The sequence below is a fragment of the Petaurus breviceps genome, unplaced genomic scaffold, assembly GCF_028583685.1.
Source record: "Petaurus breviceps papuanus isolate PSGF00001 unplaced genomic scaffold, PetGlider_PUasm1.0 175, whole genome shotgun sequence".
Lineage (NCBI taxonomy): Eukaryota > Metazoa > Chordata > Mammalia > Diprotodontia > Petauridae > Petaurus > Petaurus breviceps.
This window is the reverse complement of record NW_027185764.1, coordinates 4,558,997-4,572,983: the sequence shown is the minus strand read 5'-3', so window position 1 is coordinate 4,572,983 and position 13,987 is coordinate 4,558,997. Positions and strand designations below refer to the sequence as shown.

The 13,987-nt window shown below is 42.5% G+C and overlaps 1 protein-coding gene across 1 annotated transcript in view; it reads right to left on the bottom strand.

Moving 5' to 3' along the window:
- The window catches only part of PCSK5 (proprotein convertase subtilisin/kexin type 5), a 609,050-nt gene that overhangs the window by 17,268 nt on the left and 577,795 nt on the right, over positions 1-13,987 (bottom strand). Inside the window, exons 31-32 of the mRNA XM_069085345.1 lie at positions 3,464-3,681; positions 2,606-2,833 (exon numbers count right to left, since the gene is read on the bottom strand). Coding sequence (XP_068941446.1) covers positions 2,606-2,833; positions 3,464-3,681 — 446 coding nt within the window. The remainder of the gene's footprint in view (positions 1-2,605; positions 2,834-3,463; positions 3,682-13,987) is intronic.

The following is a 13,987-nucleotide window of genomic DNA, read 5'->3' as shown; positions in this document are numbered from 1 at the left end:
CATTTTCCTCGGTTTCATCATCTTTAGAGTAAGGGATTTGGATCAGATGGTCTCTCCAAGGTCCCTTCCACTTCGAAATGAAATAAGCATTTATTACGTGCCTACTATGCACCAAGCAATGTTACTTACCTCTTTTGATCCTCACAGCAATCCTATGAGGTAGGAACTAATAGTAATCCTAGTTTTACAGTTGAGGAAACTAAGGCAGACAGAGGTTAGCTGACTTGCTCTTGGTCACACAGCCAACAAGTGTGTGGCACAATTTGAACTTGGGTACTATGCCATCAAGCTGCCTTAATTGTGTAAAATACCTATATTCTACACCAAGGATCTTTTGTCCATAGCAGGGACAGCCTTGTGGTTTCTAAAATGCAACAGGTCAGAGAACGGAGATGAGAGAAGAAAGATTCAGCTTTTTAAAGGATCTTTGGCATTTGATTGCCAGACCTCAAGCTTGGAAAGTCATCCATTGTGGGTGAGGAGGGAAAAGGTATTTGATGAAGAATTAGAGAAAACACACAGGGAAGAGGATAGAGTCAGAAGAAAAGGTATTGATCATGGTTCACTGGCCCCAGGGTAAATCTGGATCATTGATTTGGAGCTTGAAATTTCTTAGAAGTCCTTTAGTTAAATTTCGATCCTCTTGGTACTACTACCAGCGTCACCATTTTACACACAAGGAAACCGAGACATTAAGTGGCTTTCCCAAGATCTCACAGGTGATAAGTAGCAGAGCTTCGTTTTTAATTTAAATCCTGATTCCAGATTCACTCTTCTCACCACACCATGTATCTGCTCTCTCAGTTTTGCCAAGGAGCTTAGGGCTAGGGAATCTTCCCGAGGCCACCATGATCACCAATCTGAATGGGAAGGAATGGGTAGCTCAGACTGGGAGGAGGTGTGTGTGACCCCCTCAGAAGCAGTGTGGACTGCTAGAACTTTGGGAATGGGATCATGGAAGCTAAGACTGCACTGTTCCCCCCAGAGAGAAGTAGTACCAACTGACCATCTTGGGGAATAGGGAAGAGAAGACTATTTCAACAAATATGTCTCAAGTGTAGGAGGAAGGAAGTGACCATAAGTCCTTTATAGAGGCCTCTAGGTGGAACAACAGATAGAGTGATGGACCTAGAGTTAGAAAGACCTGAGTTCAAATTTGGCTTCAGATACTTATTTGCTGTGTGGCCCTGGGCAAGTCACTTAATTTCTGCTTTCCTCATTTTTTTCAATTACAAAATGCAGAAATATTATAATGCCTACTTTGCAGGGTTGTTTAGGGGCTCAAATGAGATAATATTTGTAAAGTGATTAGCGCAGTACCTGACACATAGTAGGTGCTTAATAAATGTTCCTTTCCTTCCTTCCAAGTAGGAAAGTACCACTTTCTTCTTCGACCAACAAAATTGGGATGGTGGAGACTTTGCCTGTCACTTAATGTCTCTTCCATATTTTGGCAAGGCTTTGGAGGGGCACTTTGGTAGAGTCCCACCTGAGATGGCAGTGGCATCTTCCAACAGATTGATTAAGGGTGTTGTATGTCACAGAGCCCACTCATCCAAGAGAAAAGGTGAGGGGTGGGGCAAAGCTGCTTGGTTGCCACAAGAGACGGACGATTTTCATAGGGAGAACAGTAACAAGAGGACCCCACCTATGCTCACCCCCCCCCATTCCCAAATTGCTTTCTGTTTTGCAGAATGTCTGAGGTTCCTATACAGGGCACAAAACTTTATTCCATAAATGGAGATTAGATTTAAAATGCAACAGCCCAGGAAGACATAATCCCTAGAATTAAATTCCATCTGATGTATAAATGACTGAGACCTTTCCCTGAGAGCAGGGGAGATCATAGGATTATAAATCTATCCTTGAAAGTAATCCAGTCCCAAACCCTTCAATTTCCAGGTGAGAAAACTGAAGCCTAGAGATGTTGTTTCTTGCCTAAGGTCACACAGATAGTAAATGACCGCAGAACTGGGATTCGAACTCAGGTCTTGTGACTCTAAATTCAGCATCCTTTCCACTGGGGGGAGGGAATAAGAATTTTTTATAGCGCCTAGTGTATGCCAGGCACTATGATGTTCTCTCATTTGATCTTCCCAACAATCCTGGGAGATTTTATAATTGGTGTTATAATTATCCCTATTTTACAGTTGAGGAAACGGAGGCAAACAGAGACTAAATGATTTGCTCAGGATCATAAAGATAGTGTGTGAGGCTAAATTTGAACTAAAGTCTTCCTAACCCCAGGCCTAGAACTCTGCAGTGTATCACCTAGCTGTACAGGGAATAAATAGCAGGGGAAGACTGGGCATCTGCAGGGAGTAAATTTAGGAGGCATCATGGGGGAAAGGCTTAAAAAGGGAGACTAATGGCACTAAAAATAAACTTGATCACCTCCCTAATATTGCCTAGGACCAGCTCAATTTAATATGATAAGGACCTATGTTTCATGGGTGCGCAAATTACCCCCACTGAGTTCATTCTGACCCATCTCTAACTTATAGTCTTATAGAGTGAACCCAGCTAGAAAGGCTGCTTTCCACTCTTGTCTCCCTTAACACAATCCGCCACAGCACAATCCACCACAGTCCCCTATAATCTTTACCTTCACAGTGTCTGGAAGAATAGTAAGTTCCATCTGGGCATTTATCCAGACACCATCCGTTATAGAGGACCAAGGAATCAGGGCAGGCTGTACAGTCATCCTCATCAGGGCCATTGCATTCCTTACACCTTTCACTGCAAGGGGAGCACTTGTAGGAATTCTCATAGAAGCCAGGGGGGCAGTTCTGAAGGCACATCTCACCATGCAAAAGGAAAGGAGGTATGCATTCTAAATCAGAAAAGAGAACAGGTTACCCTCCTTAAGAAATAGGGAATACGTTAACTTTCCAGAGATCTGTTCTTTCTCCCCAATAGAGCATAAGCTCCGTGAGGGCAAGACTACATTTTCCCCCCTTTCTATTCCCAGACCCCAGCAGTCACCTAATACACACTTCTTGAATTAAATTTAACTGTATACCTTGGGAACCTTCAATAATAAAATGTTTATTCAGTAACTGGGGATCTTCTAGACAGGATCAAAACCCTTCACTCTAGACACACACAAAGGTTTGTTTAATTCTGTGTCAGGAAAGGAACATTTTTTAGGAATCTAATCCTGGTCAAACTCCCCGCAGTTCGGATGTGATTCTGTTTGTCTCATGTAAACACAGTCCATATTTTGCCTTGGATTGAGAGCCAGGCTGACAAAATGAGGAATTCCTCAGCTTTATACTCCACAAACTTTCTTCAGTTACTTCAGCTATTTCAATGATATACATTGAAACAGCCAAGTATTTTCACTCATGATTGGGAAACTGAGACTCACAGTTCTTTCTGGGTACGTGAATCTGCTCCTCCCTTGCCCCTCTTTATGTGGGAGGCCAGAGGGTCAATGTCTCCTTCCCTCTCTCCAACATACCTTGACATGTTTTCTCATGTATGCACTTTTCACACATCTCTGGACAATGGCTGCAGATTCCATCCACGGCAATGTGCCTCTCAGGGCAGGACATCTGGCACACGCCCCAGGCCAAGACCAGGTCCCTTTCACACGAGTGGCAGTTGGTGGCATTTCCTTCACATGTTTTACAAACTCCATCACAAGCTTGGCAAGTGTCATTTTCTGCATAAAATCCACTACAAAGGGAAGAAAAGAAGCTGATGAGTTGGGGGGTTTTATCCATACTTTTGAGATCCATATTGTTGCTGGAATATGGGTTCTCACCACACTGATGCAAATAGCAACCTTTCCATAATTTGGTAGAGAGCACCTGCTGGTAATTTTTGCATCTAGTGCAAATGACATTAAATACGCCATGTATGCTATTGATGAGGTGGGGCTGGTGGGGCAGCAGCTCAGGGAAGAGCCTGCCTTGCAGTGAAGCCATCAGTGTTCCATCTGCTAACTTTCACGCCCCCTCATTTTGGGATCTAGACCTGTGATTGTTGGTGTAGGAAAATCCCTTTACCGATGCAGATCTGTAACTCTTCTGTGACATGCCATGTCACACATTAGGTAAATGTCAGAGACAGGATTTGAACCTGGGTCTTCCTGACTCCTAAGCCTGCTCGGCATCCATTATGCCATGCAGGGTTTCCTATTTTCACTATTTATTCTTGCTAACCAGAAGCTAAGCTGTACTGTAAGGTTGTTAGGGGCCTCTAAATTTCAGCTGTCTTTCTGGGACAGAGCCTTTTCTGCCCTAGTTCCTGCTGTGTTTTAGTAGATGCTCTGTGACCAGAGTGATCCATCCCCTGTGCCAATCCATCTGGCAACAACCCTCTCCAGACACTCACTAGTTATGTGACCCTGGGCAAGTCACTCAACCCTGTTTGCCTCAGTTTCCTCATCTATAAAATGAGCTGGAGAAGGAAATGGCACAAACCACTCCAGTATCTTTGCCAAGAAAACCCCAAATGGGGTCATGAAGATTTGGATATGACTGAAAACAACCAGCACAAACATAGTGCATTTGGAATTACAAATAGAATGGGTATGGTTTGTCCTTTGTTCTCAAAGAGGACAGGTATAATATATTTATTGGGGATCGACACTCCCCAAGGCAGAGGTTTAACATCCAGGTGAATATACAGTTCCACTGAAGTCACCCCAGTCTATTATAGCCAGGTTTTGGGGATTCCTCTCAGAGGAATGGTGAGGTAAGGGCTGGTGGGTGGTATGCCCTGCTCTTGTAGCAACCTTGATTACATACGGAGGATTAGGAAGTTTGGAATAGGGAGAACTAGGAAACAATGTGCAGCAGCATTCACTTCTAATAAACACTTGTGGAGTGTCCGCTTTTTGAAAGGTGCCATACTAGGCTCTTGGGAGGCAAAGTAAAAAATTAAATAACTCCTGCTCTCAGGAAACTTCCATTCTATTAGAACATAGTGGGATAGTAAGAAACCATTCCTGCTATTTTTCATTCATGTGTTTTTCCGAACCCGCTTCAGGGGCAGTTACATCTCCAAGATAGAAAAGTTCTTTCAGGATTTCCCACACTGGTAGGGAATATTAAGGAATAGCAGGATTGGAAGAAGTGACACTCATACATTAATCAGAAAGCAAGGAAAAATGAATAGAGCACCGGCCCTAGAGTCAGAGAACTGGAGTTCAAATCAGTCCTCAGATACTTAACACTTACTAGCCGTGTGACCTTGGGCAAGTCACTGAACCCCAATTGCCCTCCAAAAAAAAAAAGCAAGGAAAAAGAGATTAGGGAGAAAAGTTGGAACTAAATGCATATATAAACAGAAGCTGTGGACAGACAGAAAAAAAGCTTCTTGACTGAACTAGAACTACTCTGGGGCAAATGGAGCTTTGACTCCATTTGACAGGGCACTGACATCTAGAGGTCATACTGGGGAAGACATCTATTGTGCTTTATTTAAAAACCTAGTTTAAAAGTCTGAGTATGGTGGCGGCTGGGTGGTATAGTGAATAGAGTACCGGCCCTAGAGTCAGAGGACCTGAATTCAAATCAGACCTCAGACACTTAACACTTACTAGCCGTGTGACCTTGGGCAAGTCACTGAACCCCAATTTCCCTTCCCCCCCCCAAAAGTCTGAGTATGGACCAGGCAGCCCATAGGACAGGGTGAAGGGAGGGGCTAAGGACGGCCCTTTGAGAACTATCAATGGCAGGTGGGCCTGGAATGAGGAAGACCTAACTTGAAATCGGGCCTTAATATCTGGCCACTGGAGGTGATGGCTCCGGAGGAAAAAGTGAGATGTGACCTTGCATAGCCCTCCCTCCCTCAAATCAAAGTCAACTGCAAGTCATGTCATTATTTCCCTGATGCCGTGGCCCTCGTGGAGAATGAAGGACAAACACAACAGGAATCCAGCAGCCACCTCTCCCAGAGCAGGGGCTGCACTCATGTCCTCTGAACTGTTACCTCCCTCATCATCTGATTCTTACTCTGGTGATAATATTCCTACTTAGAGTTCAGGAAGAAACTCTTTCAGATGAAACTAGATGAACACAGCTGTTGCTAAACTATGGAGTCAAGCTTGCCTTTTCTAACTGAATTTAACATTATAATTAAAACATAGGCCAACACATATACATTGGGGTCAGTTTTTGTTGGGTCCTGGAGGTAGCCTTGATTTCTACATTTAGCTCTCAGGCATACAAAAGCTGGTCTGGGCTGCTTTGCATAAAGACAATAAGGAAATGAGAAGAAAGACAAGGTCAGGCAAAGAGAAACAGACAAGCAGGATAGTTTGTTTTTGGGGGGTCTTTTTTTTTCTTTTTGGAGGGGTTAAGGCAGGGCAGTTGGGGTTAAGTGACTTGCCCAGGGTCACATGGCTAGTTAAATGTCTGAGGCAGGATTTGAACTCAGGTCCTCCTGATTCCAGGGCCAGTGCTCTACTCACTGTGCCACCTAGCTGCCCCAAGCAGGATAGTTTTGAAAGTTACATGTTGAATTGATTACAAACTTTAAAAGAAATGCAAGCAAGGATCATGTAATAGTGATTCACCGTTTCATGGACAATTATCTCATATTCTGGAGTATATATGGAAATTGTTTGGTTTGGTATTTGTGAAGTTCAGAATACATTTTTTTAATTTAAAAAATGAGAAGGGGCGGCTAGGTGGCGAAGTGAGTAAAGCACCGCCCTGAAGTCAGGATGACCTGAGTTCGGTTCAGGCCTTACACACTTAACACCCACACAAAAAAATTAGCCAAGTAGCCTTGGTCAAGTTGTTTAACCCCAATTGCCCTCCAAAAAAAAAAGTAAGAGAAGGCAATCTCCCAAATATTTTGTTGTTGAGTCATTTCAGTCATGTCTGTGTGGAAGTCACTGGTCATGGCTTCAGGGATAAAAAGACAAAATGAAATGAGCCCCTGTTCTCAAGTAAACTACATTTTACTAATCACCTATGATTTTTTTTTTTGTTTATTTGTTTCAGTAGAGTCTGACTCTTTGTGACCCTATTTGGTGTTTTCTTGGGAAAGATACCAGAGTGGTTTGCCATTTTCTTCTCCAGCCCATTTTACAGATGAGGAAACTGAGGCAAACAGGGTGAAGTGACTTGCCTAGGGTCACAAAGCTACTGTCTGAGGCTGGATTTGAACTTATGACTTCCTGATTCCAGGCCTGGCACTCTATCCACTGTGCCCCCTTGCTGCCCCCCAAATATTTAATACTTCTAGTTTTTATATTAAGGCATCAGTTTTTATTCTAATACTAAGAGACAGGGAGCCATTTTATTTAGTTTCAGATTTGCTCTATGGTTATCCAATCTATTGAGGTTTTCCAAAAGTTATTTTGAATTCTCTAGGTACCAGATTGCCTTTATGCAAACCATTAAGGATTATTACACTAAGGACCCATTTGATCAGATTGGTTTTGAAAGATGGCTTGATCTTGACTTCAGGTGAATGAATAGCTCCTGAGAAGTGAGGTCAGAGCAGTCTTATTGCTGGAACAGGATGGAGATAGAAAAAGGGAGGATGAGGCCACAGTCTAAGATGAAGAAATCATAGTCAGGGCAAGCCATAGATCTCAGCAAGGGAGGCCAGGAAGGGAGGTGGAATGAGAGATCTGGCTGATTCTGGAAGAAACTGCAGTAAAAAGTATGTTCTCTTGCCAAAACCCTGTTTGTGATCACAGCTCATTCAGAGACATCACCAACTCAAGTTGAGGAAGGAACCCACCCAGAAAGTAAAGTCAAGAGTGTTGTTCATAATGGCATTGGGCTAAAGGAAGCACTTATACATAACACTGATCCAGTGATGGATTCTCCTCCCATCTTCTACTTGAGTCTAAGGAATTTACTTTCTTTTACCCAAAGTAAAAGGGTTAGAAAAACAAGAGATAATAATCTATTTACAGTCAATTTTCTTCACATGGGGAAAATTTTTCACAATTAACTAGGGAAAAAGGAATTATGATTTGGTCCCTGCCTATTTTCCTAATCTCAAACCAATTTCACAACATTGGGAGCTATGCTTTAAACAAGTAATCTAACCCTCAACTTCAAGCTATTATTAGATGAACACCCAAACTATGGTTGCCATGATTTAGGTGAGAAAATAGTTTCCTCTGGTAGAGAGATGGGTTAAAAGCAGCAAGGGATAGAACTAATATGTAAACTACCCAAAAGCTTCCATTTCTATCTCATCCCAGAGTTTGCAGGGTCAAACTATCTTGTCCTCTTTCACATAGCTCTGGAAGAACATCAAGTATAGCTGATTACTCCAAAGGCCATTGGGCATTCATTGCTTGAGTGTCTAATTAACTCATAAGGTTGTTCTGACTCTGAACTTGGGAAGACAGAATGCTGGGAAATGTGGGTGGCACAGTAGACAGAGTACTGGGCTCAGAATCAGCAAGATCCAAGTTCAAACCTTGCTTCAGATACTCACTAGTTGTGGGTCCTTGGCTAAGTCATACAACCTCTCTCAGTCTCATTTCTTTTATTAGTATGATGAAGGGGTTGGAATTTATAGACTTTTCAAGTTCCTTCTATTGAGATTTTGGGGATTTAGGGGTGCTCAAGACCCCAAAATATCAACATGCCAGGTCCTGCCTAATGAATTCAACTTTCAGCCAAAGTAAAGCAAAGTTTATTAAAGATTTGCCAGAATGGAGCCTAAAGTATCTGTGAAATTTGTATTGACAAGCAGGGCCAGAATAATTTGACACAGACTGAGTCTGAGCTAGACTGAATCAGATCCCCTCATGGAAGTAAGATGGATTTTATATACAGAAAGATTGTGGAAGGGTTCTAGGGAGGGTCTTGAGGAGGAGTCTAAGATCAGACTCCAGGAATGGGATTAAGACTGGAGGTAGCTGAAGGCTACCTGGAGATGACTAACAATGGAAGGCTAGGCTAGTTTAAGGGTAACAGATTTGGGTATAGATATTTTGATAGGATCAAGGGTGGGAAGTAGCTGGACTATGGAGGGCTAGGCTAGATTAAGAGTAACAGAGATTTAGGTTTAGCAATAATGAAAGGCTTATGGCCTTAGGCAAATGCCTCATCAAATGGGAAGATTCAGAGTTCAAGGGGCTTCCCAGAGCCTGTATCCTATCACTTTCAGCTCAAAATCTATGATCTAGTAATTGGTAATGGAATGAGGGAAATACAAAAAATTCTTAAAAAAAAAATGGAAGCCATCTTAACCACCTGAAAAAGAGCCCCATAGATAGCAACCTCAAAAAGTCTTCATCCAACCTTTACTTGAAGTATCCAAGTGAGGAGGGACTACTATTTTCTGAGATTAGTTCTAGTTAAGTCAAAATCTTCCTTTCTCTGACCAAGCCTCTTAGGTCAGCTGTTTGGGGCCAAGCAGAATTAGTCTCATCTCTTCCACCAAGGACCCTTCCAGAAATCTGCTATTTTATCTCTTGGGACAGCTAGGTGGTGTAGTGGATAGAGACCAGATCTAGAGTCAAGAAGACCTGAATTCAAATCCACCCTCAGACACTTTCCTTAGCTGTGTGACCCTGGGCATGTCACTTTACCCTGTTTGCCTCAGTTTCCTCATCTGTAAAATAAGCTGGAGAAGGAAATCACAAACTGCTCTAGTATCTTTTGCCAAGAAAATCCCAAATGGGGTTACAAAGAGTAGGACACAACTGAAAAACTACATCCTTTTCTCTCCTCACCTCCCTACCCAAGTCTTATCCAAGCTGACCACCTCCAGTTCTTCAATGAATTCTTCCCAGGTATGATCTTAATCAATCATAATAATAAATGAACATTTATTTAAGTACTAGATGCTCAGCAGGGTCCCCTACCTTTTGACCTCTTCCAGTTGGTCAAGATCTTTCTTACTATATGACACCCAAACTGAAAATATGGTCTGACCAGGACAGTAGGATCATCTCCCTCCTTATTCTGTTATTCCTTTCTATCTCCTTATCCCTTTTCCCTCCCTACCCCTTGTGGCAGTCTAGATAATGTATCAAAGGGATGAAGGGAAAGTGAAGCAGGAAGAGGAGGTAATGATTAGATTAAGCATAGCAAGGCTAAGCAACACCAAAAGGCATTGATAAAAGTTACCAAGAAGCAGGAGAAACCAAAGGCAGAAGGCAGGGAGACTGAAGTCTCACACAGTTCCTTCCCTTTCCTGTCCTCTGCTATTTATATCCCAAGTATGTTTGGGGGTTAAAATTGCATCTTGTTCTGGTCCCCTTTACCACCACCACCACCACCCCCCTTCTAGTCAGTGAAGTAAATTTAGAGTAGCTATTTTAAAGTAACAATAACATATGAGGCAAGAATAAGAGTCTCCCCCACCCAAAAAAAGAACCCCTATAAAAATGGGACCTCAAACTCCTGCCCTCTGTACTTCCCAGCATTCCTCCACTCTTCCATCATCATCTGCACCTACTTTTACAGGAATTACTTCTCTGTGACTTTCCCCCTCCCCATTCTCTTCTTTGTTGCCTACCTTCCTAAGTCTGTTCTAGGTCATTCAATGGTGCTCTCACAAACATGGAGACAAGATGGGGTCTTATATATAGAAAGTCGTGGGAGGAATCTAGGGTGGTCGAGAGGAGTTTGCTGAGGGTTTTAAGGAGGAGTCAAATGAGGTCAGACTCTAGAGATTAGAGATTAAGAGTAGGAAGTAGCTGGAGGCTACCTGGAAACTACAGACAATGGTGGGCCAGGCCAGTTCAAGGGTGGATTGATATTTTGATAGGATCAAGGGTGGGAAGAAGTAGATGAGCAACTGAGGTCTGGGCCCAGCCACAACTAAGGCTTATGGCCTCATGCAGATGCTTCATCAAATGGGACCATTTAATCAGAGTTGAGGGGGGGGTTCCCAGAGCCTGCACCTCATCACTTCACCACTGTCCCCATTCCCCACATTAGCTGCTTCTTTATTCCCCTCCCCATCCCCTTTTTCTATGTTTGTCTCTGCACATTCTCTGTCATTTTCCCCTTCACCCTCTTGATGACGGATAGGCTCTGGGAGCCCTCTTGAGATCTCCTTGAGTCCTTGAGGTACAGGCTCTTCGAACCTCTCCCCCCAACTCTGATTAAATCATCCTATTTGATGAGGCCATGAGCCTTACATTGTGGCTGGGCCCAAACCTGGTTACTAGACTTCCCACCTTTGAGCCTTTCAAAATATCAAAAAATGAGCTGGCCTAGCCCACCATTGTCTCCAGCGACTTCCCACCCTTAATCAGTCATTGACCTCATCTGACTTCTCCTGAAGACCCTCCCCAAACTCTTCCTGTAGACCAACCCTAGATTCCTCCCACAATCTTTCTGTGTATAATATCCCTTTTGCCTCCACAAAGGGCTGAGATTCATTTAGTTCAGATTCAGTCTGTGTCAGATTGTTCTGCATCCAATACAAGCATCACAAATACTTAGGCTCCTTAAGAGTCTACTCATTATGGTGAATCTTTAATAAACTTTGTTTTACTTTGGCTGAGAGGAGGCTTGAGTCAAATTCATTTGGCAGGACCCAGCATGTTGGTATTTTGGGGTCTCGGGCACCCCTATAACCCTCAAACCTCAATATTTTGATTTTTACAATAGCTTTGGGAGGTAGGTACCAGTATTAATCTCATTTTATAATTGAGGAAACTGAGGTAGACAGAGGTTAAGTGACTTTCCCTGGGTCACACAGCTATTAAGTGTTTTGAGGCCAGATTTGAACCCAGGTCGTCCCAATTTCAGACGTAGAGCTCCATCCTTTGTAAACAAAAGAAGAGATATGATGGTCCTACTGTATTTGGCCCTGTTAGACCACATCTGGAATGCTGTGATCAGTACTGGACATCATATTTTAAGAATAATATTAGATAAGCTGGAGAATATCCAGAAGAATATGACTGAGCTGGTTTGGTGTCATAGAAGGATCAATTAAAGGGAATGGGGCTGTTGGTTTGGAAAAGAGAATGTTGAGGAAGGACATGATGGCTGTTTTCAACTACTTGAAAGACTATCACATGGAAATGAGGTCAGACTAGTTCTTCTTGGCTCCAGAGGGCAGCTGTAGGTAAGGAGTAGCCTAAGTCTTGAGAGTGAAACACTCTCCTTTGGGAGCTGGGCAGATTTCCTCTCACTGGTGATTATAAAGCAAAAGGTGGAATACCATTTGTCAGTGATATTGATGGGGTGCTTGGGATCTATGTAACATCAGTTTGTAAAATCAATTTGTAAAACCAGTCTGTAAAATCACATTCCGTGCCCTCAGCTTCAGAGCATTAACTCTGCCCCTGCCCCTTGCCAGCACTCTGCCCAGCAACAACCCATGAATTGTTTATCTCTGCTTGGAACAATAACAAGCTACACCCATGAATCCTTTAAGGCCCTATCTCTGGGTTAACTCCTTAGCCAATTATCCACATACTGAGTCTCTGTTAGCCTTGGTTCCCAACATCCATCTTGTCAAACATGACACTGATAGGTGGCAGACTAGGCACTTCTCAGTCAGCCCTTGACCGCTAGCTGACAGTGACATTTCAGGCCTAAAACCACACCTCCAGGTAGTCCCCCCCTTGGGCTATTTCCCAGTGAATTATGGGCAATAAACCTGCCTGCAGTTGACATTAAAAGTGCATGTTTCTTTAAGCACTGACCACTCCTTAACTCTTCCCTAATCCTACCCTTACTCACCTAGTTAGCATAATTGACATCTGATTTATTGCCTAGACTCCTTAAAAACTATGCCTATGTCTTCTTTAAGTTTGCAGGTCCCCTAAGAACTCTTGCCCTCTGTAAAGTATAACAATAAACTTTACAATTCTGACTCCAACTCTGCTTGGGCCTACTGAATTCTTTTCCAGACTGAATTGCAGGCATTCTGGTCTTTGATAAGGATCAGAGTAACCCTATTGCCATCCTCCCATCAATATCATAGAGGGGATTCTTGGTGAGGTATGGGTTGGACAAGATGGTGTCTGAGGTTCCTTTAACTACAATTATGTGATTCCATCCTGTTTTTAAGCCTTAGTTCCCTGTCAGCCCATTTGGGAAATAAGACTCCAGACCCTTCACCTAAAAGTGGAAGCATAGTTCTGTGTCTAGCACCTAGTCACTTAATAAAGGTGTATTTATTATTATTATTTATTAATTATATATTATTAATAAAATATTTACCAATAGCATTAATTATTTGTTAATTTAAAGTGTATCTATTAATTAATAAAACAATTTATTAAAATGAATTTATTAATAATTATATTGTTAACTGAATTGGCCTTAGTAACAGCAGTAACTGGTTCTAAGCAGACCTGATGAAAAATACAATTAAAGCAGCAGAGCTCTATCTGGGCCAGTAGGGAGAACCGTGATGATATGGATGATAGTGTCAAGAAAACACCATCATCTGAAGACTGATGGAAATTGCTGTCTGTGGAATCACCTGCATTATTACTGACTTTCTTTTCTATGGAAAAAGTTGAAATTAACAAGAATCTGGAACTCAAGTCATCATGAGTCATCATGGAGAGCTCGGGACATGTTTAAGGCTGACATTCTGAATTTATTCAATGAGCTCAAAGTGTATCTGGAATGTTTAATCTGCTCTTGAACTAAGTGAGAGCTAAAGGCTTAACAGCAACAGTGGGAGATTTATTTGAGAGTTTGGTAACAGGAAGACAAGGCAAGCTGATTCTGACTTCTGGACAATGCTGTTAGAATGCTGATGGGGTCCCTGAACAATGGCGACAGGCAGAAGAACCAGCCCCAGGTGAATGAATGGAAAAAAAAAAACACTAATAACGTCCTTTCTAAGGTATGATACTATGCTAATTGCTAGAGATACAAATAGAAAATCGGAGAGAGTTCCTGTTCTCAAGGATCTCCCACTCTAATTGGAGAAGATGACACATATAAGGTTCCTTAGGGCTCATTAGTGAGGTGGATGACAAGGTCTGAGGTCTTTGGGCAGTAAGTCAGACATTTATGGAAGTATTTCTTGTAGTATCCAAAGACTGGAAACAAAGTAGGTGTCTATCAAA